The following is an 18,880-nucleotide window of genomic DNA, read 5'->3' on the forward strand; positions in this document are numbered from 1 at the left end:
GTGTGTGTGTGTGTGTGTGTGTGTGTGTGTGTGTGTGTGCGCGTGTGCGCGTGTGTGTGTGTGTGTGTGTGTGTGTGTGTGTGTGCGTGTGCGTGTGCGTGTGTGTGTGCGTGTGCGCGCGTGTGTGTGTGTGTGTGTGTGTGTGTGTGTGTGTGTGTGTTCCTGGCAGCTTGTTTAATCGATCTTTTATTCAGCTTATCGATAATTATTACGCTTTGACCTGTCTCGATTACACTGCTGCTTCTGCTGCGCTATACATATTTTATGATAAGTAATGGTAATGCATTAAGTTATACGATCGGAGGGGTTAGACTTCTTGCAAGACAACGAGCCCCAGTGTGAAGTACACGTGTGGCAAGCCGTTGTCTGCGAGCTTCGGCCTCCTCTCTATTGTTGTGCCATCACCACAAGCCCGGATTCCGAATCTGCAAGATGCAGAATCTATCCTGCGAGCGCCCTAATTCTCCCTTCACAAGTCAAGATGCTGAGCCGTCAGGCAGCGGGGTCCTGCGGGAGAAGCCTCGGCGAGCCGCATGTTTGGACGTGTCGGCGTGTGCCAGACAGCCCGGCGCCGCACCTCCCTTTGCCTGGAGGTCACCGCGCGCGCGAACTTTGAACCGGGTGGCCAGCGCGGTCGCTGGTTGGACCCCTCGGACGACCGTCGTGTGCTGACTTTGTATTGGGCCGTTTGAGTGACAATGGTTCTCGGGGATTATAAAAGCAGCGACGCGCTGCCTGAAAAACAGGATCCGCCGACCCACCGGGAGAGAGTGTCGCTCCCGACTGGGGTGAGATGTGTCACGCGTTTTCGCCGGACGCCGTCGTGCGGGAACAGTCGCGTTTGTGTGAGCTCTCGGCCCCAGTGCCGATCCGATCTTGTCCTGTACAATGACCTGTATATAATGTATAAAATCCCTTTCGTTATTCTCATCGACGCCTGGCTCGGAGTCTTCGCTACCAACGCTCTGTCACGAAACGGGTGACGAGCGCTACGGGACCACAAAGTCGTAATAGTGGTGCAGCGGTGCAAGTTCGTAACACTGGATGGCAGCTACGGGATTGACCGGCATCAGCTACCTCGGCGCGGTGAGTGCCTGAAGTTTACCTCAAACACCAGACTTTCTCTGACACAGGTTATAGTAGCTTAGGGAAGGATTTGGTGTTGCATTGTGATAACCTTGTGTGTTTCAAGCCTAGTAAGAGTGTTTTGAAAACCAGGGGATGCTGAGGGGGTAAACAGGGCAGTGTGTGAAATACTTGCATATGTCTTACTAGTAGTGTTATAGTAGCGTACGGCAGGTATATTCAAAAAGGGTAAACAGCAGGAGGACAGTGTGAACGATGGAGAAGTACAAGGTGAAGGAACTTCTCGAAATTTGTGAGGAGTTGGGCATTGAGTTGGGCTCAACCAAAAGAAAGAATGCGATCCTTGAGGTCATGAGGACTGGGGACGTAACGGCTGAGGAAGCCGCAGAGGCCTGGGCGGATATCAATGAACGTCGGGAAAGGGAGGAGAAGGAACGTTGCGAGCAGGAAAGGAAGGAAAATGAACGACGGGAAAGGGAGGAGAAGGAACGTTGCGAGCAGGAAAGGAGAGAAAAGGAACGCCGCGAGGAGGAAAAGCAGGAAAGGAGAGAAAAGGAACTTCGCGAGGAGGAAAAGGAGGAAAGGAGAGAGAGGGAGCGACGTGAGCACGAGCTTAAAATGAAAGAGTTGGAGATCCGAAATAACTCGCCGGCGCCTAGTCTCACTTCTAATGTTCCAAGAATACGCGATCAACTTCCACCCTTTGTCGTCGGAGAGGATATGGCCAAATACCTCGTGAAATTTGAGCACGTGTGCGAACGGAATAGCATTGAGCGATCCCTTTGGGCACAGAATCTGTTAGCGTTGCTTCCTGGGGAGGCATCAGACGTAATAACTTGCTTATCGAAAGAGGCGTTTGAGAGCTACAGTGATGTGAAGGAAGCGCTACTGCGGAAGTACAAATTGTCGCCCGAAGCTTTCCGGCAGAGGTTCCGGTATGCAAAAAAGGGTAAGGAGTCGAATGTTGACTTCGCGTTTCGTCTAAAAGCCGACCTGGTGGAATGGCTGAAGGGCGAAGAGGTTTACGACGACCGCGACAAAATTGTCGAATGCATCGCGTTGGAGCAGTTCTACCGTTGCATTGATGAGGATGTCCGGCTCTGGCTGCAAGATAGGCTAAAGGAGGTTAAGCTAAACAAGGCAGCAGAGTTAGCGGAAGAGTATTACACCCGCCGCAGCTTGCACAGCAAGGCAGTGCGCGTAGAAAAAGCTGATAGGAGAGATTGGTTTTCCGGGAAGCCCGACGAACGGAAGCAAATCACGCGTCGCGAGTTTCGGGACGACGAATCCCTTCCCAAAGAAACTGTAAGGGATGGACAGAATGCATCTCAGAATGATGACGATGGTCCGAAACAGCGAAACGAAATGACGCGTTCTTTTGAAAAACGGAAACCGTTAACCTGCTACAATTGCAAAAAGCAAGGGCACATCGCTGCAAGCTGCCCAGAGAGAATTGCTTTTGCAACGATACAGGAAACTCACAAAAACATACGTCTATTGGAGCCCTATGTGCAGGAAATTAAGGTAAACGGCAAGAAGTGCCGAGCACTGCGGGACTCTGCAGCAACTATGGACGTTGTTCACCCGTCTTTCGTCTCCTCGAGTGATTTTACGGGAGAGTGCGTTAGGATACGGCAAGTGGCCGAGAAGGAGAGTGTCTGTTTACCGATCGCAACGGTTATCATTGAAGGAGAGTTTGGGAAACTTAACACCGAAGCCGCTGTGTCAGCCGCCCTCCCGGAGCAATTTTCCTACCTCTTCTCAAATAGCTCGGAGCAGCTGCTGAGGGATCAGGGCAAATCATTCTTTGCCGACGTGGCGTACATGGCCCCCACGCGATCCAAAGCGCGCCCGCTGTCGAGGGAACTTGACTTAGCGTCGGTGAGCGAAAGGCGGTGCGGCACACGGACTGATCAAGGTAACTTGAGTGGCGAGCAGTCACGGGAGAGGCAGAGCTCGGACGCAGGCCTAGACGAGCGGGTCCTGGAAGTGAGTGGGAGTGACGCGTACAGTGCTAGCCGCGATATAGACGCGACGCCGCAATTAGGCGACGCGGGCTCCACACTCGCTCCGGTTTCCGCCAGCCGGCAGGAGCAGGCTGCAGTTGAAAGAGAAAGTCTGATTCGCGAGCAACAGGAAGGCTGTTCATTAGCCGATCTGAGGAAGAGCGTCAAACGGGGAGTGAAAAAAAAGAGGGTTTCATTTGGCAAGGAATCTGGCTTATTGTACCGCCGCTACACGGATAAGCAGGGTCGCAAATATAAGCAGCTTCGGATTCCGCGAAAATATCGCCGGGAAAAATGAATGACCTCATTTGCTTCCTCAGTAGTAAGTTTTCGGTCCCAAGCGATTTCAAGGGGACCATTCTATTTGTAATTATTATTGCTGATTAATAATTGTTTCTATTTTGTTGAGTTGTTAATTTGAAAACTGGTTGTTTCAGCCTTGTGTACTAGATCGTACACCTGCCTCTTGTTGCAGCGGGAGAAAAAAGGGGGATAACAATTTAGTTAGGTTGATTTGGATTATGGCCTTGTCTGGTGTTTGACGGGAGACAGAGGGCACTTGTTCGTGTTGGGTGTTGCCTTTTGCCGGTCGGTTTTGCAAGCTGCAGAACGACCAACCGGGACCAGTGGCGAGAAGCAAGGTCTTAGGAACGACCCGAGCGGAGCTGGTCGAGGTACCTTGGCGACAACGTGGTGAGCAGAGCTCCTGTCCTGGCGAGTCGGACCTGGGCACGTGAAGTTACCTGGCGTCCCGACACTGGACGTGAACTTGGACGAGCCTGACGAACGTGCGCGCCTGGCATCCGAGCCACGTGGAGGCAGCTCGTCTTCCCGGCGCCTTATCTGAGGGCGGGGATGCTGTTGTGCCATCACCACAAGCCCGGATTCCGAATCTGCAAGATGCAGAATCTATCCTGCGAGCGCCCTAATTCTCCCTTCACAAGTCAAGATGCTGAGCCGTCAGGCAGCGGGGTCCTGCGGGAGAAGCCTCGGCGAGCCGCATATTTGGACGTGTCGGCGTGTGCCAGACAGCCCGGCGCCGCACCTCCCTTTGCCTGGAGGTCACCGCGCGCGCGAACTTTGAACCGGGTGGCCAGCGCGGTCGCTGGTTGGACCCCTCGGACGACCGTCGTGTGCTGACTTTGTATTGGGCCGTTTGAGTGACAATGGTTCTCGGGGATTATAAAAGCAGCGACGCGCTGCCTGAAAAACAGGATCCGCCGACCCACCGGGAGAGAGTGTCGCTCCCGACTGGGGTGAGATGTGTGACGCGTTTTCGCCGGACGCCGTCGTGCGGGAACAGTCGCGTTTGTGTGAGCTCTCGGCCCCAGTGCCGATCCGATCTTGTCCTGTACAATGACCTGTATATAATGTATAAAATCCCTTTCGTTATTCTCATCGACGCCTGGCTCGGAGTCTTCGCTACCAACGCTCTGTCACGAAACGGGTGACGAGCGCTACGGGACCACAAAGTCGTAATAGTGGTGCAGCTGTGCAAGTTCGTAACACTATGTCGCCGTCTCGCATCGTCGAGTTGCTGCTTTCGCAGTTCGGCTTCTTTGGCTCGTTTTCAGCGCTTAGCAACGGCTTCGCGCGCTCGTATAGCGGGGCCCGACTCGCGTCAGCGACGTTTCTCTTCGACTTAACGTTGCATCCTCTCAGCAGGGGAAAGCAGCACTCGCGGTCGGACGCTGTTCTGCGTGTTGTATGGCTGGTTTTAACGAACGTATGCACTGTTCGCTTTACTTTGCCGAGCGCTTGTGGCATCTACCTTACGTGCGTATGAGCCATTCCATTTTTTGCTTGCTTAGAAGCAGGAGGCGGAGAGGGGGGGGGGAATATAAGCCATTGCTGATGATGATATTTTTGTACCATTGAACCAGACGGCGCGTTTTTTTTTTTTTCGAGGCCATCGGAGGTATGAGAACACTTAAGGCTTTCGCCCTATTATATATATGCGAAGTTGGATCGCACGTGTCATCACTCCAGCCTTTTGGCATAACAGCTGTTGCGCTGTCTATGTTGAAGTGCTGCTGAAAGTAGCCCAGATCTCTACAAATTTTGTTTGTTCGTTCAATCGTCCGTACAAAAATAAGTTTACGCGGTTCGAAAACTGCGGCTGCTGGGAGCCGCGCCACGCGGAGCGGTCTCCTTGTGCCACGCGACGTACAGCAGATACGTCGGGACTCAGTCACGCCTCGGCAGTGCCGTAAATTACCGAAAGTCGGGGGCGCGCCGGAGACACCGCGGCGCATCTGCTGCGCCGCAGCTGCGCCGCGGCCGACTGACCCCGGCGCCGTCCTTACGTGCGCGCGCGTACACTGTCGGTTCACAGCGTCCGCCAGCGAGTCAACCTGCGCGCCGAGCACACACCGCCGGCAATAATTTTCACTCGATCGCGTATCGACGCACGTGCCCACGGAGCGAGTGCAGAGTATATACGAGCGGGTCGGGTCGCAACACAGGCCTTGCTGTCACATGTCGTCGGCATAATGGCTCTATTTCCTCTAAACGGCCGCAAGAACTCTGCACGGATGCGTTCGGGCGGTAGGCTGTTGCCTCATTTTTGTTAGTCTATCTTCTCCGAGGCAGTCAAGAGCACCGACGTTATGTACGGGATGTCTAAATATAAAGCAAGATTGTCTAATGCTGACACGAATTGGAAATGCGTTGACCGAGTAAGGCGAAGAAGCACAAAACAGAAGAAAAAAACGATAGTGATGTCAGGAGAACGGTCAGGTAACCGAAAGCATGGTAAAGTATACCACTCATTGAAGCGAGCGCGCGACGCTCAAGGAAAAAAGTGAACCATACAGACTGCGCAGCCCGGAGCCAGTTTACGCGACCCTCAAGTGGTTTTAGTGCGAACACTCTTAACCCGTAGCAGACTCACTTCCGTGAGGTAGTCTTCTCGTTAAGCAGCGCTGTTCCAGTCACTAAGATTGAGCTTGATGACATCTTCCAAATAATGCGAAACATTTGCCCTATCAATACCTAAATGGCATTATGAAAGACCACGTTGGACAACTTCAAATAAAAACAGTGACAACGAATGGTGCTTCCGTCTGTGAAGGGAAGGCCGGTGTCAGCTTTGTATCACTGTCTCTGATTCATATCATAAGAAACCGGCGAAAAAATACACCAAGCACAACATAGGGCAAGTTACTTAATTGTACTTACTAATTGAATTAAAGTAATGATAAATTAATGGCAATGAAAGTGCAAGAAAAAAACAACTTGCCACAGGTGGGGAACGATTCCAAGTCTTCGCATTACGCGATACAGAGCATCGCACGCGTTATGCCATTAATTATCATTGCCATTAATTGATCATTTCTTTAATTCGTTTAGAAAGCACAAGTAACTTTCGCTATGTTTTCCTTGGTGTCATTTTTTGTTGGCTTCTTAGGATATGATTAATAAAAATCGGGGCCTTCGGTTAACACCTTTCTTCTCTGTCTCTGAATTGGTCTTCTTCCATTCGCCTACCGGACTTCACGCATATATCTTTCGGGCCGAACAATTGGCAATTGTTTCAGCTTTACGTAAATTACCTTAATCTTTGCCGTCCGCCATAATTTTAATAGATTGTCTGTCTGTTTGTTATTCGCTAACTACAGCTAACTTGCCAAACACTTTAGGAAATTTCTATTCTTTCGTCCCAAGACATTTACACCTCGTTCGTTCGGTACGGGTGTCAAACCACGAGGGGTTAGGATGAATCTGCAGGTGCACTCACAGTAGCATGCCATGATGGTCAGGTAATCCCTGTTTTACCAACGTCTGCGTTCATCATTGCTGCACGATTAAGAAAATTTGCTCCCGCAAATAAGTTTGCCAAATCTTCATTGTACTCCTGATTTCCCGCATCTAAATTTTGCTTGGAACAATGCAGTGTCCCATTAAAAAGTCACAAACCTCGCATTACGAGACTATGTTGCCGAGTCCACCGCCACCCACTTCACAGGTCTCGTCTGGCCCCATCGTCTCTACGTCATTTTTGCAATGTGAGTGAATATGTAGATTCCATTTTAGGTTGTCGCCGTTTCACTGATCAAAGAAAAAGATTTTCGGAAGAATCATTCCGAAATCCTGGCTTGAAGCTGACTCTTCCGGCCGTCCTTTCTTTTGGTGTTGCCAAACTGGGTTTTATCCAAGGAACCTTTTGCCCTCTGCGACTTCTTGCGCGAAACAAGAACTACGCTGTATATATTTTTTTCTTACTTAATATTCCGATTTTCATTTATTCACGATAGTTTATTATTATCATTGAATTATAATTCGCTTTATATATGTATCAGCCAACTTTTAATATCACGATACTGACTCACTTTTCAATGTACTTTCATAAAAGTGTTTATTTTCTTGAACCCTCGTATACCGCTCGACTCATGGCCGATCTCCCAGAGTGAGTTGAGCCATTTCATTAAGGAACAACCAACCAACCAACAAACAAACCAAGCAAACACTGCGCCACACAGCTACACTGTCATGTTCTCCTTCGCATTGCATACCAATTTCGACCATAGGACCAAACGAGCTATGCTGAGGTGCCAGAGGCCTGGAACCACAGCAGAATGTGTCACGGTCCTAGCAAACGTGAGCATGCGGCAGGCGTGCAACAAGACAGTTTGTCCGTGACGTTCGGCACGGCGACAAGCCATGCCTCGCCATTTGAAGCCACTTATCAGCGTGATACCGTGCTAGTGTGTGAAGTTCGAGATCGAAGAATATCAAAAAGGAAAGAAAAAAGACATAGTGTGGAGAACACTTGTCGTTAAGTGCACCATGATAACAACTCCCATCGATATTTTTCCGCAATGCGAGAAGCAGATATCGCGCTGTTACTTGCTGAGAACGTCGAGATTACGAGTGGTCCTTTTCTCTTTCTCTCCATCATCTGCGGTACGCCTGCATGATACGTTCGACGCACAAAGCCCGTCCGAGAGCGCAATAAAACCCGCATATTTTCTAGATGTAAGGACGGGTTGGCAGGGTCTGTAAATCGATCTCGCGGCTCTTCAAATGAAATCGACACCTACAACCGCTGTTCTCCTTGCCATGCGCGCGCACACGCGGCCGAAATTCAAGACTTCCCTGCGGGCCTGAATTTCGTGGAACGTGCTCAACACTCAGAAAACCAGGCGCCAGCGCCACTCACTGCGAAAACTCAAGGGCCGCGAGGCACTCGTCGCAGCGTGCACTGGCGTACTTCCGTTGTCACGTGATTGATTCGCTGGCAGTGCACACGGGCTACAACAGTTGTATCCATTTTGCTGGAACGCCAATGAATTTCGTCGAACACTTTGAAAATTAATATCTCGAAACTGGTGCAGTCCGGAGAATGCGTTCCAAGTGGATACTCCGGGCAAACTCAGCGGCTATAATTCGCAGATTTAAATAGCGGCCGTAATACTAATAATTTAAACATAATAATTAACATAACTATGTGGATTATTTAATTAACCGTTCTTATTTCTCGTAGAAGAAATGGCCGCTTGATCGAGTAATTTAGATTAAGGATTAGAATTGTGCCATCTGCCACAGGCAATTTTTAAAAATTTGGTGCAGATAAGAAAAAAATATACACCCTGTACGATGCCCCTGAGCTCCGAATACGAAACGGCGGGGCACACCCGTGGTGACGCCGCAGCATACGTCCTTGGGGTCAATATACGTTGTGAGAAGGGGATGTCCTTTGTAAGGATCGCCTTCACTTTCCACCGTATGTTTTTTTTTTTTTCCATCTGCGCCGCTTAGAGGCCGAACGCGGCGTTAACGGCGGCGCAACGGCGTCCGAGATTTTGACGAAGAGCGAAAACAATGGAAAATGAAATGGCTCGTTGAAATATACTGTCCCAAGACGTCCACCCTTCCTATTTGGACGCGCCACCAACGTGGTCGTCCAGGCAGTCTGGTGCCGTTTATGAGCAGTCCGCTGACTTGCACTATGCTTTCCTTGGCCGGTGTCATGTAGTTTCTAAAAAAAAAAAAAAAAAAAAGTCTTGCCCCTTGAGACCCCTAACTCTTCTAGCTCACTGCATAGCGAGTGTCTCGAAATCGGCAGCCTTGGAGCCATGAGGTATAGCATATGAGGATTTATTGCCCTGTTGCCTGCTCCTAAGTTCACTGTACCACGTGACGCCTGCGGCTGAGTGGATGTTTGACATGCCCTGTCATGGCCATGAATAGCGGCTAAGCACGAAGTCGTGGGATGGAATCCCGGCCATGGCGGCCGCATTTCTATGGGAGCGCAATGCAGAAAACACCCGTGTACTTAGATTTAGGTGCATGTTAAACAACCCCTGGGGGTCACAATTTCAGGAGTCCCCCCACTACGGCGTGTCTCATAATCAGATCGTAGTTTTGGCACGTAAAACCCTATAATTTAATTTTTAATGAATGGCGCTGACTAGGCTAGATCTATACTACACACACAAATAAGAAAGTGGACGGGAGAGGCGACCGTCGCCATAACTCAATTAGTGGGTATAGCTCCCAAAGGCGGCAAGTAATCTATTCGTCCACTTTCATTCCCGGTTTCCTAATTATTTCAACATTTCAATTAAGAAAGTCGGTAATTTCCCTATATTTGTCTTGGCTTCATTATCTGTTGGCTTCATGTGGTTGTAAAGAAAGCAAAAAAAAAAAATCGTGCTCCTCTGTTTCCCTCATTCTTCTTGATCAAAAAAACAAAAGTTATAAATTTGTGACTCGCTTCTTTGCTTACTTGCCTACAAAGAAGACTTTCCGTATTCCGCAACCGGCGTTGAACTTAAAAGTGATACGATTTCTGCAAATTCGCAGTGTCTTCTTTGGACTAAGAGAGACGCCAGTTGGAGGCTCGCTCGGCATGTCCACGAGCGCCGTCAGCAATGACGTGGCAAGGAAGCCTGTTCTTTGTTTGATATCGATCGATACTGCCGGTGCATGGGCGAATGAGGAGTTGTTGTATTCCAAAACAAACACAAATTGCCAGAGTACATGACGAACGAGATGATGGGGAACCGAGGTGCCCGATTTTCGTTGATCAGAACCATATAAAGCCAAGAAAAGCATAGCAGTTATTTGTAGTTTTATTTGAAGTAGTTTGTAGTTTCAATTAAAATTACAAATAATTTCCGCTATGCTTTCCTTGGCTTCATATGGTAAGGGTATATGATGGAAGCCATGGACGGTGCTATGAAAGGCATTCGAGGTCTCATTGTACAGCCTTTCATCGGCATGCCTAAAGAACGAAAGGTCCACAGATGACACATCTTTTGCCCACCGTCCATGGCTTCTCTGCGCTGTCTTAGCCGCCGACGAGCGAATACTATTTTCGCAGCACACATAGCCAAAGTAAGAGCGCTTTGAAGGTCCGCACACGAACACCCATCGCTCGTGCAGTCGTGTTGGTGAACACGCGCAAAACGTATGCGGCATGCACTTAGCCTGACTTTTTAGCAAGCAACTTGTTCCCGATATTGTTTTCCGCATCGACATCAACCCATGCACGCATCTTAAAGCCTTAAGGAAAGGAGCAGACATCGTTTTGTTGTTACGATAAGTTTCTAAAAATACAACAACAACAACAACAACAACAACAACAACAACAACAACAACAACAATAATAATAATAATAATAATAATAATAATAATAATAAAGGTACTGCCTCCTCTTAGGTACGATGAACGGCGCTTAAATATATTTGTTTATCCCGCTTTCTAATATGGAGTCTTTTTGCGTTCACACTTTTGCTATTGGCGGCGAGGAGTTACGGAGTCGCCATCTATCGGAAGCGCCTCGCTGGCGTAGTATGAGGGATCACGTGGCGCGCTCCTCATAGGTTTTGCTGTCAGCGCTCACTGAAAACACCACGCGCGAGCTCTCCCGGACATTTCTGTAAGTACTTTCGAAACGAGAGAAGTTTCTTACTGTCCAAATAATAATCTTGGGCAAACTGAAAGCACACAATCGTTTACAGACGCTGTCTCTTTACCGCGAATACGTACAGTGAACGCCGCTGCGCGTGGTCGCCGCGATGGAGTCTTCCGAACCGGCTTCTTGCGTCAAAGGTAGGTAAACGCTGAGAGCAAACTATGTGAAATATGTTCTTATAGTGTTTGTAAAACTAAATGGAGTGTAATAGAATGAAGCCTCAATGCAGCGATCGCGCAGATTCGCAGCGACCGACTGCGCGTCTGCATGCTTTTCCGCGCACTGTTTCGCTTTCTCCGCGCGCGCGTTTTCGCACCGTGCCATGAGCTTTAGGCCGCAGAATATGAGCATTTGACAGTATACAAGCAACCATTGTTGCGTGAGCGCTATCAGAGCTGTTCAAAAATAATTTCATTGTAGAGACTTCGACGCCTACGGGTATGGTGATGTGCCGTCGCGACGACTCAATCTTTTTTTTCTTATAAATTCTTTGACCTTTCAATGCTATTTCTCGAGTTGCGTCGCACTGCATGTTTATAGGTGCTCTCAGCGTGAAATTTCACTCTGCTCCTTTTTTTTTTGTAATCCAGTGCATTAATTCATAACACAAACATGACCATATGCCATGCTTTTTTTAAATGTGCTTCTTACCACTGCCTATCCACTCCACTGAACTTGCCAGTATCTATAGCATCGACAAGTTCATACACCAAACCGTCATGACATTAGTCGGACAGCAGACTCGGGCGAGCGTCTCAGCGCGCGTTTTCAGAACATCGCAGACCGGGCGCCGTAGCAGAAATCTTCCTCGCGTCTGTGCTTGCTGCGTACCCGAGTTGTAGCCGATGACTGTTTGCCGGTTCTATGTTTCGCGAGCCAAGCTTCACGCAGCTTCTTGTCTTGCGGCTACGTGTGAATAAGGCTGACACCGGCCTCCGTTACGTGCGTCCGGCTCTGCGGCACCGAGCAGTAGCCTACCATGTTGCGCGCCTTCAAAGGCAGCCACTACCTATTGTAGTGCTTTCAAGCGTTGTAAAGGAGACACTCGAAGCGGGAAAATTTCGCCACTAAATGAGGACCGCAGCGTACGAGGGAATTTAAACTCGTTTTCAGGTCGCTTCGGCGCGCCCGAAGCAGCCGACGTAGCCGCTATGTCCACGTGATCCCTCCTAGCACGTCACGCCGACGGTGGCGCCAGCTTTTCCAGTGGTGGAGCTCGAGGCCAATATCTAAGGCTGCGGCACAGCAAGGCGGAAAACTGTTCGTGCACACAGTTTCACGGGTGTATCGCGGTTTTTTGCTATTTTCTTCTTCCTTTTTCTTTTATTATTTTTCCTTGAATAACGAATTTGGTATTTTGGAATGGTCAACTGTGACGTAGACTACCTTCCCATTCTCCTACATCTAAAAAAGAAAAAGAAAATCCACATAAACTAAAGGAAAACGTTCTTTTCTCTTACCCTCCTTTTAGTCTTCCAGGCTCTATAACTGACATGCTAACGTCGCACACAACGAAGTAGGGGGCATCATGCCAACCGCGTTTTGTAGCAGATGCCACCAAGACAAAAGTGCGCAGCTGAGACTACGGGATGAGACGCAGTTTGATGAGCAACCTTAACGCGCTAGACCGTGTGCGCCTCGGAATTAATAAGATGCTAGGCCCGTGGCCAACGCCCACGTCACAAAGGTGAGAAGCCTCTCCTCGAGATACTCTTGAAACCTGCAACGTACTTGGTTACTGCTTATGTGTCCTTACTCCACCAATAAGTTGCACAAATTATGGGGAGCTGGGCGAGTAGGTGCAGTTAAACTTTAAAAAGAAGAAAAAACAAAGGAGGGGAGGGGCAGTGCGAAACGGACAAGCAACCGCATGATTTGCGCGGCAGTCAGCCATGAATAGCTTAACACGATAAAGTTTTCGCGTTCCCAGAACATCGTTAACGGATCCCAAAGCGATTTTTTTTCTATAGTTCTTTTTTTTTCGACGTTTTATTATTTACTATCTTGGAGCGAGGGGAAGGATTCATGATTTTGTTGTTTTGCAGGCGTTTAAGCTACGTATACGCTGGCTTTTCGTAACGAAGAGTTGCGAAACGAGGCTTCTCTGCGTCGCTTCTTCGTGCGCTTGTCCGGTTTTGCGATTGTTGCTTTAGGCGATGCTCTGCGTAAACACAACACGTGCGCGCGCGAGAGGCAGCGCCTGCGCATGGCGCTACAGGCGCGCACACAAAGTCAGTGCAAGAGCGTTCTTGCATTCGCCCACCATCGCAATGCGGCCGCCGCGGCCGGGATTCGATCCCGCGACCTCGGCGAGGGTGTTTCTTTGTGCTGCTGCTAAAGGTGCTCAGCCGAATCTTTTTGCTAGAAAACTGGCATTTAGCTTGAGTAACTGAAAAATAATAATAAATAAAAAATAGTGCCACAGATGGTCAAAAAAGCGTTAATAAATCATAGGGATGATCGATGAATTTTTTTAATCGATTAACGATGAATCATTCATCATTTTAGTCTTTAATCGATTACTTGCTTTCGATGCATGGTTCTTCATCGAATAATCGAAAGTTTTGCCGGTAATTTCAAGGTTGACACACAGTTATCTACTTTTGTAGCGCCCCATTTTAATGTTTGAGAGGTGGAACCTAGGTTGAAACACAAGTGTATAAAGCTTGGATAAAGTATAATCTTTAACTTACTAAAAACTAAATATGGTTCGCACTAGTGGCTTATCAAAAGATAAACAATATATGCTATGAAATGGCACTTCGTGCTGAATTAAATAAGGTACATGGCACTAGTGAACCCCTGCACAGTACAGTTAAACGAGAAAACAACAAAGATGGCAAAAGTGAACGGTGCAGTTACTGAAATATGCAAAAAAGTGCAATATGCCCAGGGCAAAAAAAAATGGCTGGTTTAGGACCTTCAACCACATGCTCTTTTCTACACAGCGAATGAAATTCAATTGGCTGGGATATTCGGGTGAAACCGACACCTTCTTAGAATGACCACACAACCAGCATGCGGGAATATATGATCGGACGCTATAAATTTGTTGGAATCGACATGAACTCGATCGCTATATCAAACACATGCTCCAAATCGGCGCGCACGCTGTTGTAGTACGTCTTTAGTGGACCGGGCGTGGCACGACGATCAACGACTAGTCTTGAATTGCGAGTGCATTTCAAGCCTGCGGCTTCGGTGTGGGGAAAGAGAGTGGAAGCACTCGGAAAAACAGTCGACAGTCGCTCCATACCACAGCCGCACAGTCACTGCTCGTGCGCCGCCATTCCTGTACGATTTCAAGATTTTCGCGCCACTCCTGTCAAACTCTCGAAAACGATTAATCGAACAGTCCGAATCGATTAAATGAAAAGTGGACGTCAATGATAATTAATCGTGTTGCGGGAAACATTTAATCCATTAATTGACTAATCATACATAGGTATTACCAACGCTAATAAATCAATAAACTGACGAACACGAGCGCGTTCACCAGCATAAGCTGATGAGCGCGCAAGCCGCGTAATTCCGCTAGGCCACTTAATCGCTACGGCGTAATGACACGAGAATAATGACCGCAGTTTCATTCCGCAGTCCACATCACCCGAAGTTAGAATTTCGAGTTTCGGAGAATTAGTTACAAAAAAAAAAAAAAAAACCTTCCAGCAATGAATGACTGCAGCTGCTTCCGTGGCTCACACCGTGTTTACCATATGGAAACATATTCACAATCAACTAGCTCGCGCTGCCAAATCAATAGTGAACATCTGTCAGTTCCGTTGTCATCCAGTACAGTAAAAGAAACTGCTTATGCACAGCACGGATGCAGTACAATGAATTCGCAACACCAATGCTCATAGATACAAACATGCATGAACGAGAATGGCATAAACAAGCAGTCTACTCCACACAACCTATTTATTTATTTATTTATTTATTACAAAGCCCACAGCGGCCAGTGTGTCATTACAGTGGGGGGGTTCAGCTAGTATATACAACAAACAGTACAAGTCATTCCATAATAAATGCAAAATAATTTACGGCACAACATACATTTCCCGGTCTGCACTAAGCATGCACGCCAATTATATCTGTCCGATCGCTTGGCTGAGCTGCACAGCACAATGCGCCAGTCAAGAATCGGACAGACATGTGAACGCCTGGCGCAGATGTGGCGCAATCTGACCACAACACGTGCGTGCGCGAGCGAGCGAAAAACGCCTGCGCATGGCGCGATACTACCGGCGATACCTGGAGAGAAGCAACGTTATTTAGGCAATAAATATACTCACATATAACCACGGCAGCGACGAGCCTCACTGCGTTGTCTGGGGGTGGGCAGCCAGCGTATATTGGCTCCAAAATGTAGTTGGCGAAAGTGATGCCAGCGATCGCGTTGCTCGTGGGCTGAATGATGAGGAGCGCAACCCACAAGAAGAGGAACGCCGGCAGCGGACCAAAAGCGCTGAAGATGTAAGCGTAGTCCCCTCCTGATTTTGGGATCATCGTCCCCAGTTCGGCATAACACATGGCTCCTACCATCGATATGAGCCCGCAGGCAGCCCATACCACGAGGGCCATGCCGGGGGAGCCGGCGAACCGAAGCACTCCCGTGGGTGAAACGAATATACCGGCGCCTATGATCACCCCAACAATCATCCCTACACCATTCATGAGACCCAGCTCCTTCTTCAATGTTACCGAATTTCTTTTAGGTGACTCCGAACCGGAACCCCGACGCACCTGGACATCGGGGTTCATTAACTGCAACTCGACGTTCGGTTCCGGCGGCATGGTCGTCCCTGCGAGGCGGCTTCGCGCTCACGCCGCGTGCGTTAGCTCCAATTGCGCGTGGATGGCTCCTGTCGCAAGCTGGCACGCGGTTCCGTGCTGAGATCGGCTGCCGTCGACACTGTGGGAGACACGCTGTAGCACATGGAAGGCCTTGCGACGCGCCGCTTCTGTTACGGGAGCTCGACGCTGCGTCAGGCACTTTTGAGGAGGTGAACCCTAGTCACAGCCTTTTTTTAGTTGATAGAAAAGAGTCCAGTGGAGAGGGACGCTCGCTACGCCGAATACGGCAGGTCTCTCTCTATCAGCGCTCTCACGCTTTCTCCTTACCCTTTGCTTTATCGCTTGCGATTAGGGTTCCCCTTGCGGTAGAATCTTAAAACAACTTTTTTTCACTCGTTTCGGTTTCGGTTTTGGAGTCGTTGCCAGTGGCTTTTCAAGGGTGGATTGTTGCCAGATGTGGCGACCTCTTATGTTGTCTGTTTTGCCCATTACAAGTTCGCTTGTTTTCCCTGCCAAGCAACCGTGTTCTGAGCGTAATCTACACATGAAGCAACCGAAAACAGCTAGAGTAAGCTAGCTAGAGCAGAGCACAGCACGGGCCTGATATTTCGGCCCGGGCCCGCTTTATTACTAAGCGGAAGTTTGGGCCTCACCTTCTTGGGGTTTAACCAGCTGCAGTGTATAAGCAATAAAAGACCGAAATATTTGTTTCCCCCAAGGGAACATCAGTGATCTGGCCCATTGGCTATGCTGCTATTTTTCCGCTTTAGCTTGATCGCACGATTTCATTCTATTATGTAATTCAGCACGCATATATATATATATATATATATATATATATATATATATATATATATATATATATTGACACGTGTACTTGTCTTTATCGGGCGGCAAGTATTGTCGCCTAACAAATGTTATCGCTCAGCGCGGGACGCGCCTGCATGTGTCCGAAGTTTCTGGAAAGTTATCGATGCTTCTATCCGCTGTCTATTGTCGCCGAACGTTGTGTTATCTGATTTCATCGCTTGACACGAATGGTGTAGAACATTTTAGAAGGCATGCGGGTCCCAACGTTTAATCTGGAACATTCGATGATTTCTGTATAAAAGCCCACGCGCTTGACCCGCTGATCAGATTTTCGACGATCGCCGAGCGTGTTCGCCGCTATCGTTGCGCTATAAGTGTAGCCTGTTTTGTGGGCACAGGTTCGCCCAATAAAAGTTATGGCGTTTTTCACTGGTCGATTCGGAGCAGGTTTTTTTGCTCCGCGGCAACGAATCCGAATTTCACTGGTCGATCTGGAGCGGGTTCGCGCGTTCCACTGGTCGTTTCGGATCAACTCGCTCCGCGCCGGATCGCTCTCACTTGCTCCGCCGCCGAGACGCGGATTCGGGCGGAAATAGAACGTGTCACAAGGCGTCACTTCCGTCTTCAAGTGAAATCGGTACCCGGTCGGTACGCACAACATTGTGTTGGGCATAGTTTGCGGAACCGGTTTGTGTCACGTGCACGCAGACTTCCTGTGTGATCTCCCGCGGAGCGTTCGTGCGCTCCACTGGCAGACTCGGATTGGTGAAAGCCGAGCGCTCGCTCGAGGATTCAGGCGGCTGCTCCAGATCGACCAGTGAAAAACGCCATTAGTTTTGTCGTTCACAGTACTGCTACTGTGTTATTCAACGTCACGACCACGTGACATCTGGTGGAGGTGCTTGTGCGTTCATGTACCGAACGCCCCCGCAAAGCCGCGATCCAAGCCCGAAGCCCGAGGACAAAACCAACGTTGCGCAAGACAAGCGAGCTAGCCGCCGGCTGCAAGGACTGCCCCCAGAGCACGGACTCCTACCTGAGACGTGCAGAAAGATCGCCACCAAGTCCACCCCAATGGCAGCCCCAGCATCCCCCGTCGTGCTGCAGCAGCCCAGGGAGCCTCCGACGTTCCGCGGTTCAACGTTCGAGGACGCAGAAAGCTGGCTTGAGACATACGAGAGGGTCGCTGCTTTTAACAACTGGAACAGCGAAGACAAACTGCGACATGTCTTCTTCGCATTGGAAGACGCTGCCAGGACGTGGTTCGAGAACCGAGAAGCCACCTTGACTACCTGGGAGCTGTTCCGAAGCGGCTTCCTGAAGACATTCACAAGCGTCGTACGCCGAGAACGAGCCCAAGCACTACTGGAAACCCGAGTGCAGCTGCCCAACGAGACCACCGCGATTTTTACAGAAGAAATGAGCCGCCTATTCCGCCACGCCGACCCGGAAATGTCCGAGGAAAAGAAAGTCCGGCTACTAATGCGTGGTGTTAAGGAGGAACTTTTCGCCGGTATGGTACGAAACCCACCGAAGACTGTCGACGAGTTTCTTCGCGAGGCCACTAGCATCGAGAAGACACTCGAGATGCGAAACCGGCAATTCGACCGCCGCACCAACGCTACAAACTATGCCGGAGTTCAATCACTGGCCTCCGAAGACCTGCGCGAGGCTATCAGGGCAGTCGTACGAGAGGAGCTTCAGAAGATCTTCCCGTCGTCGCAGCCTCAAGTGGCCTCGATCGCTGACATCGTCAAAGATGAGGTTCAGCGGTCGCTTGGAGTCCCGGAGGTGCAACCTCAATTACCGCAACCCCAACCCGAAGCGATGACCTACGCCGCCGTCGTACGCCGTCAAGGCTCTCCTCAGCGACCGCGCCAGGGCCCTGTAACGCCGCAATTTCGTCGTCCGCCGCCGCCTGTTACGGACCTCCAACCGGTGCCACCAGTGTTACGACACCCAACCGGTGCCACCAGTGTTACGAACTTGTACCGCTGCACCACGATTACGGCTTTGTGGTCCCGTAGCGCTCGTCACCCGTTTCGTGACAGAGCGTTGGTAGCGAAGACTCCGAGCCTGGCGTCGATGAGAATAACAAAAGGGACTTTATACATTATATACAGGTTATCATACAGGACATAAACGGATCGGCACTGGGGCCGAGAGCTCACACAAACGCGACTGTTCTCGCACGACGGCGTCCGGCGAAAACGCGTGACACATCTCACCCCAGTCGGGAGCGACCCTCTCTCCAGGTGGG

General features: G+C 49.5%; 1 protein-coding gene across 1 annotated transcript in view; it reads right to left on the reverse strand.

Moving 5' to 3' along the window:
* Window positions 1–16,092, reverse strand: part of mnd (L-type amino acid transporter minidiscs) — a 118,383-nt gene extending 102,291 nt beyond the window's left edge. Inside the window, exon 1 of the mRNA XM_065429512.1 lies at window positions 15,309–16,092. Within this exon, the coding sequence (XP_065285584.1) occupies window positions 15,309–15,810 (502 nt within the window). The 5' untranslated portion in view covers window positions 15,811–16,092. The remainder of the gene's footprint in view (window positions 1–15,308) is intronic.
* Between the last annotated feature and the right edge of the window lie 2,788 nt (window positions 16,093–18,880).

This window comes from Dermacentor albipictus, chromosome 1, assembly GCF_038994185.2.
Source record: "Dermacentor albipictus isolate Rhodes 1998 colony chromosome 1, USDA_Dalb.pri_finalv2, whole genome shotgun sequence".
Taxonomy (NCBI): domain Eukaryota; kingdom Metazoa; phylum Arthropoda; class Arachnida; order Ixodida; family Ixodidae; genus Dermacentor; species Dermacentor albipictus.